Raw genomic sequence first — 13,883 nt, forward strand, 5'->3', positions numbered from 1 at the left:
TGTAAAACTGACATCCGCTGCCCTGTCTCGTGTTTTTCGCCGCGTCACTTTCCTGCGTCTTTATACTCAATATTGACCAATATTTTGTTCTTGACGTGGGTGGTAAACAATCTTTCTTTTGAGGCGGTTTTGTGCTTCATTTTCAGTTGCAAACGCTTGAAAGTGCCGCTTTGTCAGAAACTGTTTTCGGTGAGCTGGTAATGCATGCTGACACATTCCTCACTCTCACAATTTGGATTAACATTAAGATGGCAAGCAGACACCGACAATCCATCGGTATCTTTACTTCACCTCTTCCGTCTCGTCAGTTTCCAGAGCCCGCGTTACACTAGTCTGCAGTTCACTTACAGAGCTCATGCCCAGAATCAGGGGAATTGAAAATCAACCATATCGGGAACAAGAGCCGAGCTTTCATTTGAATGCTCACAGTGGCGTTAGGGCCTCTTCATGAGCCTGGTCAACTGAACGGGAATGGCCGGTTTCCAAGGTCTCTCAGTCAACTTTATAGCTACTTCTCCTGTAAACATTCCGATGTGTTCATGTGAGAACTCGGGTTATACCGGAGATCTCGGGTTTTGCGACCGAGATCTCAGAAGCCAGGCTGGAAATCTTTTCCATATGAATTCGAAATTCCCAGCCCGATTACCGAGACGACTCAAAACGGCTCGCCAATAAAAGTCTTGACTTCGAGGCGGAGAAAAGAACCGCGAATGGAGATATGTCAAAACTGAATATAGATTATATTTTCATGCGGGCGACCTGTGGCTGCTTCATAGCTGCCGGGTGATTTTGACAAACTTTCAAAGGGAATGAAGGCAAAAGCGAATCAATATGGCTTTCGAAAAAATCGCTCTCCTAGCCTTGCGCTTGTCGATTTGTGTGACAAAATTTCTTCTGCATTTGATAGAAAAGAACACGCCATTGGAGTATTCCTAGATCTTTCGAAAGCGTTCGACACGGCAAATCACGACATTCTTTTTGAAAAACTCAATCATTATGGGATCCGTGGTCTGGCACTAGAATGGGTCAAAAGTTATTTTTCCGAGAGGACACAATTTGTCGAATTTAATAACGTTAGATCTGCCCCACAGGGGATTTCCTGTGGGGTGCCTCAAGGTTCTATTCTTGGTCCCTTATTTTTTATCCTGTACGTTAATGATTTGAACAATGCTTCCCTGCTTGATGCAATCTTGTTTACTGATGATACAAACCTATTTATCTCCCATAATGAACCTGTTTACCTAATTAACACATTAAATAGAGAATTAAACAAATTGTCAACCTGGTTTGCAGCAAACCGGCTCTCCTTGAATTTAGCCAAGACTAATTTTATTGTATTCAAGCCTTGGCAAAAGAAGCAATCCTTTGAATTTCAAGTTTTCATAAGTGAGCAGCCTATCCTTCGTGTTTCTGAGACCATGTTTTTGGGTGTTTTATCAGATGACAATTTGACCTGGAAATCTCATATAACCTTAACAGCAAATAAATTATCCAAATCTATAGGTATTATTCATAAATCTAGGTTTTTTTCTCTCTACTCACTCCCTTCGTACTTTGTACAATTCTATGATCCTTCCATATTTATATTATTGCAATTTAGCTTGGGCTGGTACCTATAAGTCAAACCTTCAAAGAATTGTAACCTTACAGAAACGTGCGTTAAGAATAGTAAGCAATTCCACATACATTGCCCATACTGGCCCTATCTTTAAGCAACTTAAACTCTTAAAATTTCATGATATCCATTCGTTTCAATTAGGTATTTTTATGTTCTCCTTCAAGAACTCTACACTCCCTTCCAAATTCAATAACTTTTTTTTACTGAATAGTCAAATCCATAATTACAATACTAGGAATGCTCAGTCCTTCCGCTTACCACTGTGCAGAACGAACTCCAGGAAGTTTTCAAATTACTTTCAAGGTCCAAACTTTTATAATTCGCTAAATTCTGACATAACTAGTTCTCCCTCCTCCGCTTCTTTTAAAAGAAAGCTTAAAGAATTTCTTCTTTCTATAGGTATTAACTTCTGTAAGGCTGTAATTCTTAACTAACTTACTTAATATGTGTGTGTGCGTGTGTGTGTACGTGTGCGCGGTCAAAGTTAATTACCATAAGTCCATATTGTAATTCTAATATAAGATTAGTTGTTTTAAGTGAGGAAGCCTGACTTGTTATAAGCCTCGTGGTTTCTTTCAGGTTTTCTCGCCATTTATTTTCTTATATCAAGTTTCTTCATTTTTTTCCCATCTGTTAATGTTGTGTATATGGCAAAATAAATATTGTATTGTATTGAAGGATCGCCTCTTTTTCATCTCGATAACCAGGCGGAAATTTCCCATCATGATGAACAAAGACAAACTTCGTCCCGCTGACTGGGAAAGCTTGCTTACCGGGCTCGTACTAAGAGGCCGTTAGACTCTAGTCGGGCTCAAGCAGCTGCTGACTATGGCCCTTCTCGTTAGTTTAGACCTTATCCCCAGGTTGCGCTCGCTTTTACAAACCAAGATGGCGGCAGTTCGAATTCGATAAAAGCGTACGAGTCTCGAAAATCCCACGGAAAAATAGGGTACTGTGAACAGTCTAACTTAAAAGTTGCAACCACCTAGTACAACACAACACCAATTGAGTATCGCACCGGAAAGAACTTGCTCTCGACTTTAATTCACTTGATTGCTCGCATTTTGGAGTTTCATTTTCATAATTGTGTATCCTTAGCCCGAGTGGGTTTTGTCTTGTTTTCCAACCTCGTTCAAATAGAAATCTCCAAATTCGTTCCCAGGGTCTCTCCTGTTCCCCTCCCACGACCTTGGGAACGAGGTTGTCTTTACCCTTTCAAAAACATCGAGAACTGAGCAGAAACCCTAAGTGATCTAACACATTTCCTAAGAAAAAAAATTTCTCTTCAATTAATGAGCTATCCGCATCACATGAATCTCTTGAAACTGTCATTTTGGCAAGCTCACTATTGTATACAGAATAAAAGATATTGCTTCTAGGAACGCACTAAAATCTCAAAACAAATGTTTACAGAACGTGTCCTATCTAGGAGGGAGAATCGACAATTCGAATTTGGCATCAGAATTGGTCACTACAGTGTCACTAGGGCACTTTCTAAACACTGCATGGGGTAAGTAATTTGATTCAAACAATGATATAGCGCTTGTGTCGCAGTTGTACTGGAATCATCCAAGATGTATATTGTCCTGCAAAGTGAACCCACTCATAAAACCACTACCTTCTTTGTCACTGCAATTAATTTCAGTTATATTGGAACTTCTCGCCCAGCTGGTTTAACTCATTGACGTAATATTTTATTTGGGACATCAATTTGCATCAGATTGTAATTTCTTGCAGTAAGAGCGGTTTTCAATTGAGTGTCAAAAGTAATCAGATTTCGCGTTTGGTTTGGTTTTGCATTACTACGCGCTGTGATTGGTTAACAAAACTCGCGCCACTCAGTTCTCAACCAATGGGAATCCAAACCAAAACCATACCATGTTTTCACAGCACGCGTTTTCCCACGTTAGGCGCCATCGGCCAGTTGCACATTTTTGTTTCGAATTCTGATTGGCTCGTTTTGTTGTTTACATTTGTTGCGATTGGCCAGAGTAATTACTGTGGCTTTGGTTATACGAGTCAATTGGAAACCGCTCAAGTAATAAGTGAAAACGGATTTAGGATGGTTCACGGTACCTGGACGTTTTCCGTGGCGATCTTTGTAGGGTTTGGGAGTGTCGATGTTAAAATGTTTGTGATGTTAAACGTTTTTGGGATAACACTGACAGTTGGCAATATAATTTTGGAGACGACAACTTGACGATTCTGTCAATCTGGTCATTGGGGCATTCAGAAAAACCTTCTTGACTTAACTTCCTGCTATCAACCCTCTGACAGCGATCAGTTTGGACTGATATTAGCAAGGTCTGAAAGGAATGCACCTGTCCTAGCAGGAAAACAGTTTTTGAAAAAAAGGCAGTTGTTTGCAGTGCAACTAAAAACAGGTCTTTTTCTTCACTGTTATGAAAAAAAAAAATAAAATAAAATAAAATACCGAAAATTTTCGTAGTTTTCCCACAAATTCGTTTTAACGGGGTTTTCTTTATGTCCTTTATAACGAATCCACGTTAAAACGAACACATCTGGCACTCGGTAATCACATTGGTATCGGCACGTTACCTAGAGTGTGGCTGCTTGTTTACAGCAAGACTTCACTCATGGCGTGTTCGCTAACTTAGTTAAAAGTATTTTCCTTCGAGGAAACCCGAATCGAAGGAACAGGCAATGAATTAGGTTATGTGGTTAGCTTTGAAACTTATCGGGTGAGCGATAGAAAACGAGGTACAGCGTATTCAGATATAGCCAGGAACTTGTATGACCCAAGTACGTCAATTTTTTATTGTGACTGACAGAATATTTTTGAGAACGAAGGTAAATCAGAAAAACACAAGTTCAATACAATAATATTCAACCGCTGAAGTTTGATTCATATGTTTGATAAATTTCGGGCGCAAATCAGACAAAACAAAAGGCAGAAGTGTAGCCGGCGTGACAAATCCCTTGAGAGTATAATCTGCAGTCAATCACCATAGCAACTAAACGAAGTCGGGTTTGTATATCACAACTTCTTGTGTTGGTCATAAATGGACTGCATCTTGAACTATGAAACTGCTTTCTACGTGAAGAATAGCTAGGAAAACGTTTAAGATGACGAAAAAGTGTATTTGTCAGATCTGCACTTGCGGGTAAGTCTTTGATTTCTAAAGTGATTAGTAGAATACCCAGAGAATCCGAGTGTTCTCAAATTCCACTGCTATCGATGCGATGGCGACGTTACGATCGCGAAAAACTCGGTGCAATCTTGAAGTTTTCCTTCTTTAGGAAGCATGCTTTGCTGTGAGATAACAAATTGTTTTGTGAGTATTACGCCTTTTATACTTTAATCGACAACAAGAGGTTGGAAACCCATTCAAGTGCCGTTGATCTTTGTGTTTCATGGAATGGCAGATGCGTGTTCACAGAACTCGTCTTTATTCTTTTCGGTAACCACTTTATCCGTTACCGATCCCCGTTTAGGAAAAGAAACAATCACTAAAATGCCACTGCAACATTTCCTCTTAATCTTATTCAATTTGGTTCAATTGCGAAAGCGCTTGTTTGATAAATTAAAACTTTATCGCCGCGAATTGCACACGAATGACAACTCAGCGCTATGCTTCTAATTATCTACGTGTTTAGTATTCGATTTCGGAAGTGTTCATGTTGGTATCCGAGAATCGTTTGTCGCTAAGCTTTTATTGCCCGTTCATGCAGTTGATACTGTCTGATATTTTTCCGTTTCAAGACACGAATCACTGAATTTTCGCATTGAGAACGTTAACTAAACCTATTCTTTTAAAATATTCACTTTGATGTTTGGTTGCGTGAAATTTGATTATGTTAATTTCTTGCTAGAACCGTGTTAAAAGTACAGTCATGTACCCGTTTTATTTGAAACAAAGGTTTTAAGCAGTAATTTTTTTCATGTACAATAATTTTCGTAACTTTTCCCGAGAAGAGTTATCTATAAATGTCAAACAAAAGTTGACGTAAGATTAAAAATGTTATATTTCTTTATTCCATGCCAAAATTTACATTGTTATGTTTGATATGATGCAGTGGGGAAATTATGAACGCAAATAGAGTTGATGTGCCATGTTAAATGGAATCTTCCTTATTTTTTCTTTCTTCTTCCTTTTGCCTTTCTCTGTTTAAAACGGGGATGAGGCCAACAAGGAATATCAAATACGACTAATTTTGGAGCTGAGACTGAACGTTCTTATAGTTTTTTTTTTGCGATTTGAGGCTGAAAACTTAAGATGTTCTTAAATTACATGGTATACACTAAATCAATGCGGCGCGACTAGGAAACCTATCAAAGTGCATTGCCTGCTGAAGTATGGTACCAAGAACTGCCGATTATGACAAACCGAGATGTGTATCACCATTGTTAATGTTAAATACAAAACATGCCCTTAAGGTAATACCCTATACCTTCAGAGTTGTCTCGCGTTTAAGCGATGTAGCGCGTCCAGTTTAAACTGTAGATACCTAAACCCCTATAACGAATTAAAGCTTATAGAGCTGGCTATTAAACTATACCAAGAATTTTGAAATAAAATGAATTGTCTAATTTTTCACGACCTCTAAATGCGAGCGTCCGAATCACCTTTTTAAAGCTACAAGTCAAAGCGAATTTTGTTTTTCGTCAATTTAATTCGCTCCTCAGTTTCCGGACCCAAAGCGCTAAAAAAACGTGTCTGCGTTTTGCCATATTCAACCGCAATGAAAAGTTATAGAGCATTTTCGAAATAGGATGGAAAAAATGTGGAGTAATCGTACAAAAATCGCTGTCGTAAGAAAAAATTCGCAGACACGTTTTTGTTGTTTATATCTTAAGCTAGCTACTGTCCGGCAAATTTGAAGGCAAACGAACAATTTCCTTTTGAGTTTTAGCTCTTTGAAGTGGCTCCACCAAGTGAAAAATTGGTTCGAGAAAACAGCGCTAAAAATTCGGCAATTCATTTTATTTCAAAATTCTTGGTTTATTTTGATAGCCAGCTCTATAAGCTTTAATTTGATATAAGGGTTCAGGTAGCTACAGTTTAACCGGACGCGCTACATCGCTTGGACGCGAGACACCTCTGAAGGTATAGGGTTACCTTAAGTATTTTGGTTAATTTACATTTGTTACCTTGATTTTATACTGACAGATTGGCAAAATAAAAACGTTCTTAACCAACTCTCAGCCTGAGGAATGTTCTTAATACGTTCTTAAAATTTTGGTTAATCTCAGCCTCGACGTTCTTATAAAAAAGGTTCTGATAAAAAAAAACCAGAGTGTATTAAAACGAAATATTGACATTAGTGTTATGTTACCCGGATATTTTATTACAGTAAATTATCAATAGGCGAAATACCTTTTCTTTTTTTATGCCAAAAACCAACAGAGGAAAGTTACTTATGCCCTATTTTATCCCCAAAACGATAAAAGACAACAACAATAATTAGCAGCAATTTATTACTTTGTGAAATTAATTTAGGGAGTATTTGGGTGCTCACGTGACCACCAGGAGCGCATGCGTGTGAATTCCATGCACTCCATTAGCCTTGCTTGAGTTCAGCTTTCTTAATTTAGTACATTTATTCTTCAATAGAGATTGTTATTTGGTTTGTTACAGTATCCGGTTGTAAATAGGCAAAAACGTAATTGCACATGCGCTAGCGTAGCTAACAGTAAATCACGCCGCCTAGACCGTGTACTTTTTTTGTTGTTGTTGTTTACATTATCTGAGCGACTTAAATTTGGGCGATTAAAAGAAATAGCACTGATAGTGCTGTTAAGCTTTCCAACATCAGCTGAAAGGTAGTGACGGTCACCAAGGCGCAAACGTCGGATTTTTGCTCAAAGCGCAGTTTAGTACGGAATCTGAGTACATTTAGCACGAATGCGTTTTATAGGAATACAGATGGGAGCACAACATGGTTCGTTTTGTAACCCATCTTGGTTTTGTGACCAAAACTGTCGTTTCTAGTTGATGTTGGCTCCTTTTTTTTGTCAACTCTTTCTACTCTGACCGACCCACCGTAAACGCAAAAGGAAATGACCTTAAACCATGGAAAGGACGAATTCTCGTTGCCTTATTTATCAATGCTTTACCTTCCGTGCTGGTGCATGAATCAATCTCGTTCGTTGTGGTATGCAAGCGTCTGAAACCAAGTGCTGGTGTCACTCCCTTCTCCCACGGAAATTTAGTCGTCCCAAAAGTAAGCAAATCTCAGTTATTCACAGTTCGCAGTTCTTTTATTGGCTCGAGGTTATCTTTAACAAATGAACCAGCTGCACAGAACACATTAAAACTCGAATCGATAGCATTCCCATTCAACAACATCGAAGCAGTAAACAAAACAAAATGCCAACGTGATTCTGACGAAATCAAAATGTGCTCAAAAATAGAATCTGCAAAATATGAAATTTTTTGTCGGCATAACCCTATAGGTGTTTGCAATCAATCGCTAGAGATCCAAAAGACAATGGTGTGGCAGCCATGTTGGATGACAGAACCTTTTGTTTTGCCATCCAACATGGCCGCCCTACCGTTGTCTTTTTGGATCTCCAGAGATTGGTTGCAAACCACCTATTCCAGATATTTAGGCGGCTGCTAATCGAGCCTACTATTCTGCGGCGCTTGCTGCTGTAGTTATTCTCGGAAAACTTTATCCCATAGATCACTCGTGTTCGTTGTCTAACCAATGCTATCCATTTATAAACAAAACCAAATGTGGTTTTGTTTCGTTGGTTGTAGAATTTAGGTATAATTTTTTTGTTAAATTCCACAGACGCCATCGTTGTCCACACGAGGGTTCAAGTCCAAACCGGATTATCAACAAGTCCAATCAGGGTCGGTGTCACGTGAACTCTGAGTACAAAACAAGCTACCAACCGGGCAAACGAACCAGGGGACCATTCCGCCGTCCAAACGACCTTCTTCACAACCAAGGAGATATAGATAAAGACACGACCCAGAGGCTGGACTTTGTACCATTTGAGGTCAGACCTCCGAAGAAGAAGGAAGCAGAAAAATACTTGCCTAACCCAAACCCGTTTGAAACTGTATCAGAACACCGAGATCATTACCGTGGAGTGCGAACCATACCCGCTAAAATCCCTCCGTACATCCGCGGGGAGACTATGCGTGCTCCCTCAGCCAAGGTTGTGTACAAATCCATTTCGCACGACGATTACAAAGGCTGGATTCCGCAGGTTCACCGTGTCACGCGCAATGACTCCTACGCACCTCCTGAAGATCCATTTAGGGAGACGTCTATCCATCGACAGGACTACCAAAGGTTCAACCAGCCGCCACGCCCAACTGCGCGGCAGCCCGACAAGATCAGATACGAAGGTCCTGTGTCATCCAGCACCAACTACAGGGCGGACTTTAGGAACAAGGAGATACCGCCGCGATACCAGCGGAAACTGGAAGAACGCGTGCCGCCCGAAGAACCGTTCAACAGCAACTCGGTTTTCAAGGAAGATTTTGTGGATTTACGCGGCGCGCCAAAGGCTCCCATTTTTAATCCTAAAAGCGATCTGTTCAAAACCGATGAGCCCATGCAGCAGAAGACAACGAAGAATGAGGATTACAAGAGTTGGGAGGTATCGCCACGCAAGCAGCCCGAACCTGAGAAATACAAAGTACCGGATGGCGCCATGGACTGTCAGACCACCCACATGGATTACGCGCATTTCGGAAAGAAAGCTGTACCAGCCAAGACCGCTAGACCGCGCACCAAGCTGCGTTTTGGACGAGAAGACGCACTTGATGACAAGACAAACTACGGCCTTAGCTTCAGATGGTCCTACGAGCCTGTTGTGCACTCAAAGGGTCCAGGGATCAGGAATGAAATCTTCCCTCCGGTTCAGGAGAAGAGCGTCGAGAAGTCTGAATTTTTGGATAAGTACAAGAGATTTAACGTAGTACCCCCCAAGATGTTCCGTGACCGGAGCACGCTGTTCAAGACGTCCGAGGGAATTGCCAAGGATACGGTGTACGATGATGACTATACATGGCCCCGAATCAACTGTCCGTCGGACGCTTTGATGAAAGGCAAAGGAACGTTTACGTTTGATCACGAGACTGAAACCGGACATAAAATCTTTTCCATTGCTGAAAATTCACGCAGCACTGACATTGCAGTCGCGTAACGAAAGCATGAGCGAGAAAGAGATTAATTATGTTTTCCATCGAGTTGCGAGCTTTCAAACAAATCATACATTTTGCCAGGGAATTGTTGTGCGTTTTAAAAATGTTTCAGAATCTAATCGTTATATCCATCATTTAGTTATAGATATGAATTTGTCGGATTTTTACCTAATTTATTTTATATCGTCGAGCTTTTATCATATATGGTGAGCCTCTAACTTGTCTGTTATTTCAGAAATCATGAGACAACTATTTTCAGTAATGACTCAAGGGGTGATGTCATCGGAATTTTGTTACGTTTCGGTCAAAACTGCACAAAATGTATGACAAGGTTATTTTTTAAGGTTATTTGACATTGTTATTTTTCAGTGTCGCACAGTACAACTTTTCATGACTGCAAAAATACGTTAGGGGATATAGTATTTAGCGGGCGTACATGTATAACAACACTTATTAAGGACCTTAAAATCGACGACGTCGACGTCATGAGAACGTCAAAGAACAATAGGATTTATGAGCAAAACGATCGCTCTGCAGGTGTGTTATGAATTTTGGTCAATTTCTTTGTCTTCTTCTTAACAACAACATGAAATGACCAATTCCAAAGGTTTATGGAGAACATCAACACACGAAGGTAAATTTTTCATTTTATTTTTTAACTTGAACGTCACTGCCACCAGTTCAGTTCCAAGATAGTTCGGTCACACTGTACAAGTTGAACTATTTAAATTGGAAAAATCTCGAAGAATTTCAAAGAATATAAAATCACATAATTTGTCAGTGACGTTTTTGTAGATGTTGCCGTTGTGGTTCTTGAGGTTCCTATTATCCAGCTGCACTTAGTGCTATTCGAATGACGCTCGAAACGAGTACAAATATGACGTGATATTCGGAAAAATAGTTATTTTTGCTGCAAAAAACCGGTTTGGAGGTTATTCGTACAGTACAAAACCGGTTTTCTAACGCGCGCGCGCGCTCACCTTGTTTCAGTTTTTCCATATAGCTTTCTTACCAACTTATCAGAAAAGCTTAAGTTTAAATAACTGATCTCTTTCTTTAGATGTATTGGTGTGTAGTATGGCTGTATATTTTTTATCCGTTGTTTGTATTTTGACTCGTCCTGCGAGTTTGTCAATGTAAAAACAATGGGTATAGATATACAGCGATACTACCCGCCAAAACGTCTAATTAACAAATATAGATATTATCCTTTCGTGCGTCCCGGACACCTCTATAAAAAGGAAACACTGTTCAAAACTATTCAGCTGAAATGTTTTGGGAGTTCTTGAAATCGGACTGAGTTTATTTTCGTTATTTCTGCTTGCACTGTAAGAAAAATGGGTTTTGTACCATTAAAAGTATTTTGAATGTATGTTTCTGTGTAATCTTTTTTTTTTTTTTTTTTTTTTTTTTGGGGGGGGGGGGGGGGGCTATAAACCATCAAAGCCTTCCAAAGTGGCAAAAAAAACATTAAGTCAAAGACAGTTTAAGCTTGTACAGTTTTATTACTTGTATTTTCTTAGGCAGATAAATGTGTGTCCATAACTAATTATTTTAACTGGTCAACATTAACATTAACCGCAGGTACATTGTATTTGACTGTATACTCTAATTTGAACTTGAATTGCCTTGGTTTGATTGAAATTGGCCTATTGATCTATAATTGATTGGCCTATAAGTGAGTGTTTTATAAGAGGATTTCGAAGACCAGTTTAAATTCCTATTCTTATTTTTATTACTTTTTCCAGTTTGTTTAGATAAATAGATCGAAATATTAAAGTTTTTTTTAGCAGAGATTGTTTGAAATCACTTTCCCGAGGCCTGTTTCTTTGTTGATGGCTTTCGTCTATCAATAAATTTCTTCAGTGAATGTAGACCAGCTATCTTTAAAATTAGAGTAAAACAGACTTTAATACAGAATACTCTAACGTAAACTGGAACAATTTGTTTCTAAAAGTATTATCTCCTTGTATTTTCAATCGTCTTCTCAGCCTTAACAGCTTTGTGTCCACAGTAAAGCTAAAAATTCCAAGTGAAGTAGACACAAAAATATAAAAAATTTCTCTAGCGGTGCTATTCTTTTGGGATTAATATTTCAAGTATTCGGAAAAGAATTGAAAAACCTCGAAAGAGGGTTGGTATAAAGAGCGACTTCTTTGGCTCGCATTTAAGAAAACGGAAATCCGCAGAATATTGGGCTACGGTTATTTTTGAATACGAGGAAATATCTCCCAAAAGCGCACCCTATGTGTTCTGTTAAATAAATAGAATATTTATTTTTGCAAATTTCAGGTAATTATTCAGCATATTTCTTTCAAAGTTCAGGTAATTATTCAGCATGTCTTTTAGCGGCACGTATTACAACACCAACGGGAATATACAGGGCACATTCCAATTTGTTTGACTCTCTGGCAGTATTTAACTTCGTCGACGCAGTTCTCTGAAAACAAAAAGAAGGAAAAACTTTCAGTTTGCGTTATTTGTGATGTAGCCGGTGTAGTCTGTAAACGAAACTTAGAGAGACTTTAGTTGTGTGAGGTATGATACGAAGAGTATGGAACAATGCCTGAAACGTTACGGAGAACAATGTTCGATTACCGTCCGCAATAGTCCCTGATTTCAAAGGAACTGAACTTTTCAACTTTTAAAAATTTCGAACAGGATGCGCACTTTGAGCTCAGGAGAGCGCTCTCAAACTGAACTCAAAGCGAGTGAAAAAATTCATTACTTCGTCCGTGATTTTGAAATTGCAAGGGAGGAGAGTTTCAACCCGCATGCGCTCTGGTTTTCCGCACTGTTTCCAAGTGCTCTAGCTTTCAGTAGTTGCAAAGCTATGTAAAATCCTGGTTTACACCGTTAATGGAAGCTTTTGGCCATCCTGTTTTAAAGCAGCGTTCACGGCATGCATCGCTAAGGTTTTAGTGACAGTTTGAGGTGAAACAAAGACAATGAAAGATCAAGGTGTATGAACAAAAATTCTCCTTTTACACCTTACGCAGAGATGAACTGGGGAAAAGATATGGCTACAATAAGTACGTGGTATAGGAACACATGATTTGGTGACAAGGTACAACAACTTATTTCCATCAAGAACAGTAGGGAGATGGGGGTACAGAAAAATTTTCCCCACAGAAAGCGGGTAAATTTGTTGCACCATAACTATACATACCTTCAAAAAACTAACCACTCAAGTTCTTCGATACCTTTTCTGTTTGTTTTAGTTTTTTCTGTTACCTAACGACTTGTTTGCCAACAAACTAATTTTCCTCAAAAGCTGTAAAGATAATAACTGTCAGGGTAAAATTTCTCATAGAAATCTCTCAAATTCCAACGATTCTTCAAAAACACAACACGATACTGTTAATTTCTTGATAAAACAGTGGAGTCAAACAACGAAAGCCACTGCTGCCATTTTTGAATAATGTCTATAACTTGTTAAAGTGAATTCAACCTGACTTCTGATAGGATTAGCCTGTATAATTGTATCTCGAGTAGTGACGAGAGCGGGGTGTGATATTTAGTATGTTTACCAAGGGTTATATCAGGAAGCCGAAGGGCAAGCCTTACCTTTTCTACACGGCTTTCTGTTACAAGGCTCCTGCAAGGGCGGTTGTTTCAGCCATCCGCACTGACCTTTGGCCGGCTTCAAGCTTTTTGCAAAGACACACTGTAAATTACGAAGCTTAACTCCATGTGGACCGCAAGAACGGGAACACTATCAAAGAAACGAAACAAGAAAAAGTAAATGCGCGATTATAAAGGCGATTTTAAAATGGTTATTTTGTAAGTTCACTTCGTCATACAATTGGACAACTGAACAACAAAAACAACAACAACAAAAAAGGACAAATAAGCAGACAATAGACCATTTCCGAGTTGCTTTGAACCTCATCATGAATGCGAGGTTAAGTGCAAAGTTTTTGTTACGAAAATTAGTTTTCATTCATATGCAAACAAAACTAATTTTATTATGAAAAGTTTTGCACTTAGCCTCGCTCTCATCGTGAGGTTCACAGCAACTCGGAAATGACCTATTACTGTCTCCCATTTTAAGACAGTGCTTCTTGGGGGACTAAAACTTGAGCGAAAGGTTAAACTTTAATTTCCCGCGATACCGAAGAATTGTATCACAGCAGTGC

General features: G+C 39.1%; 2 protein-coding genes across 8 annotated transcripts in view; one reads left to right on the forward strand and one right to left on the reverse strand.

Moving 5' to 3' along the window:
- The first annotated feature begins 4,602 nt into the window (after positions 1 to 4,602).
- Positions 4,603 to 11,116, forward strand: LOC146489864 (uncharacterized). The gene is made up of 2 exons (XM_085111146.1): positions 4,603 to 4,743; positions 8,378 to 11,116. Exons 1-2 carry the CDS (start codon positions 4,706 to 4,708, stop codon positions 9,744 to 9,746), a joined length of 1,407 nt encoding a protein of 468 aa, XP_084967272.1. The 5' UTR covers positions 4,603 to 4,705; the 3' UTR covers positions 9,747 to 11,116.
- A 108-nt stretch (positions 11,117 to 11,224) lies between these two features.
- LOC146489865 (hemicentin-1-like) overlaps positions 11,225 to 13,883 on the reverse strand; it is a 73,102-nt gene continuing 70,443 nt past the window's right edge. For all 7 annotated transcript variants that reach the window (XM_085111457.1, XM_085111383.1, XM_085111313.1 and 4 more), the window contains 2 exons: positions 13,312 to 13,459; positions 11,225 to 12,184 (listed from right to left, as the gene is read on the reverse strand). In XM_085111457.1, the coding sequence (XP_084967583.1) occupies positions 12,090 to 12,184; positions 13,312 to 13,459 (243 nt within the window). In that variant the 3' untranslated portion in view covers positions 11,225 to 12,089. The remainder of the gene's footprint in view (positions 12,185 to 13,311; positions 13,460 to 13,883) is intronic.

Source organism: Pavona decussata, unplaced genomic scaffold, assembly GCF_977016875.1.
Source record: "Pavona decussata unplaced genomic scaffold, jaPavDecu1.1 SCAFFOLD_2, whole genome shotgun sequence".
NCBI classification, from domain to species: Eukaryota; Metazoa; Cnidaria; class Anthozoa; order Scleractinia; family Agariciidae; genus Pavona; species Pavona decussata.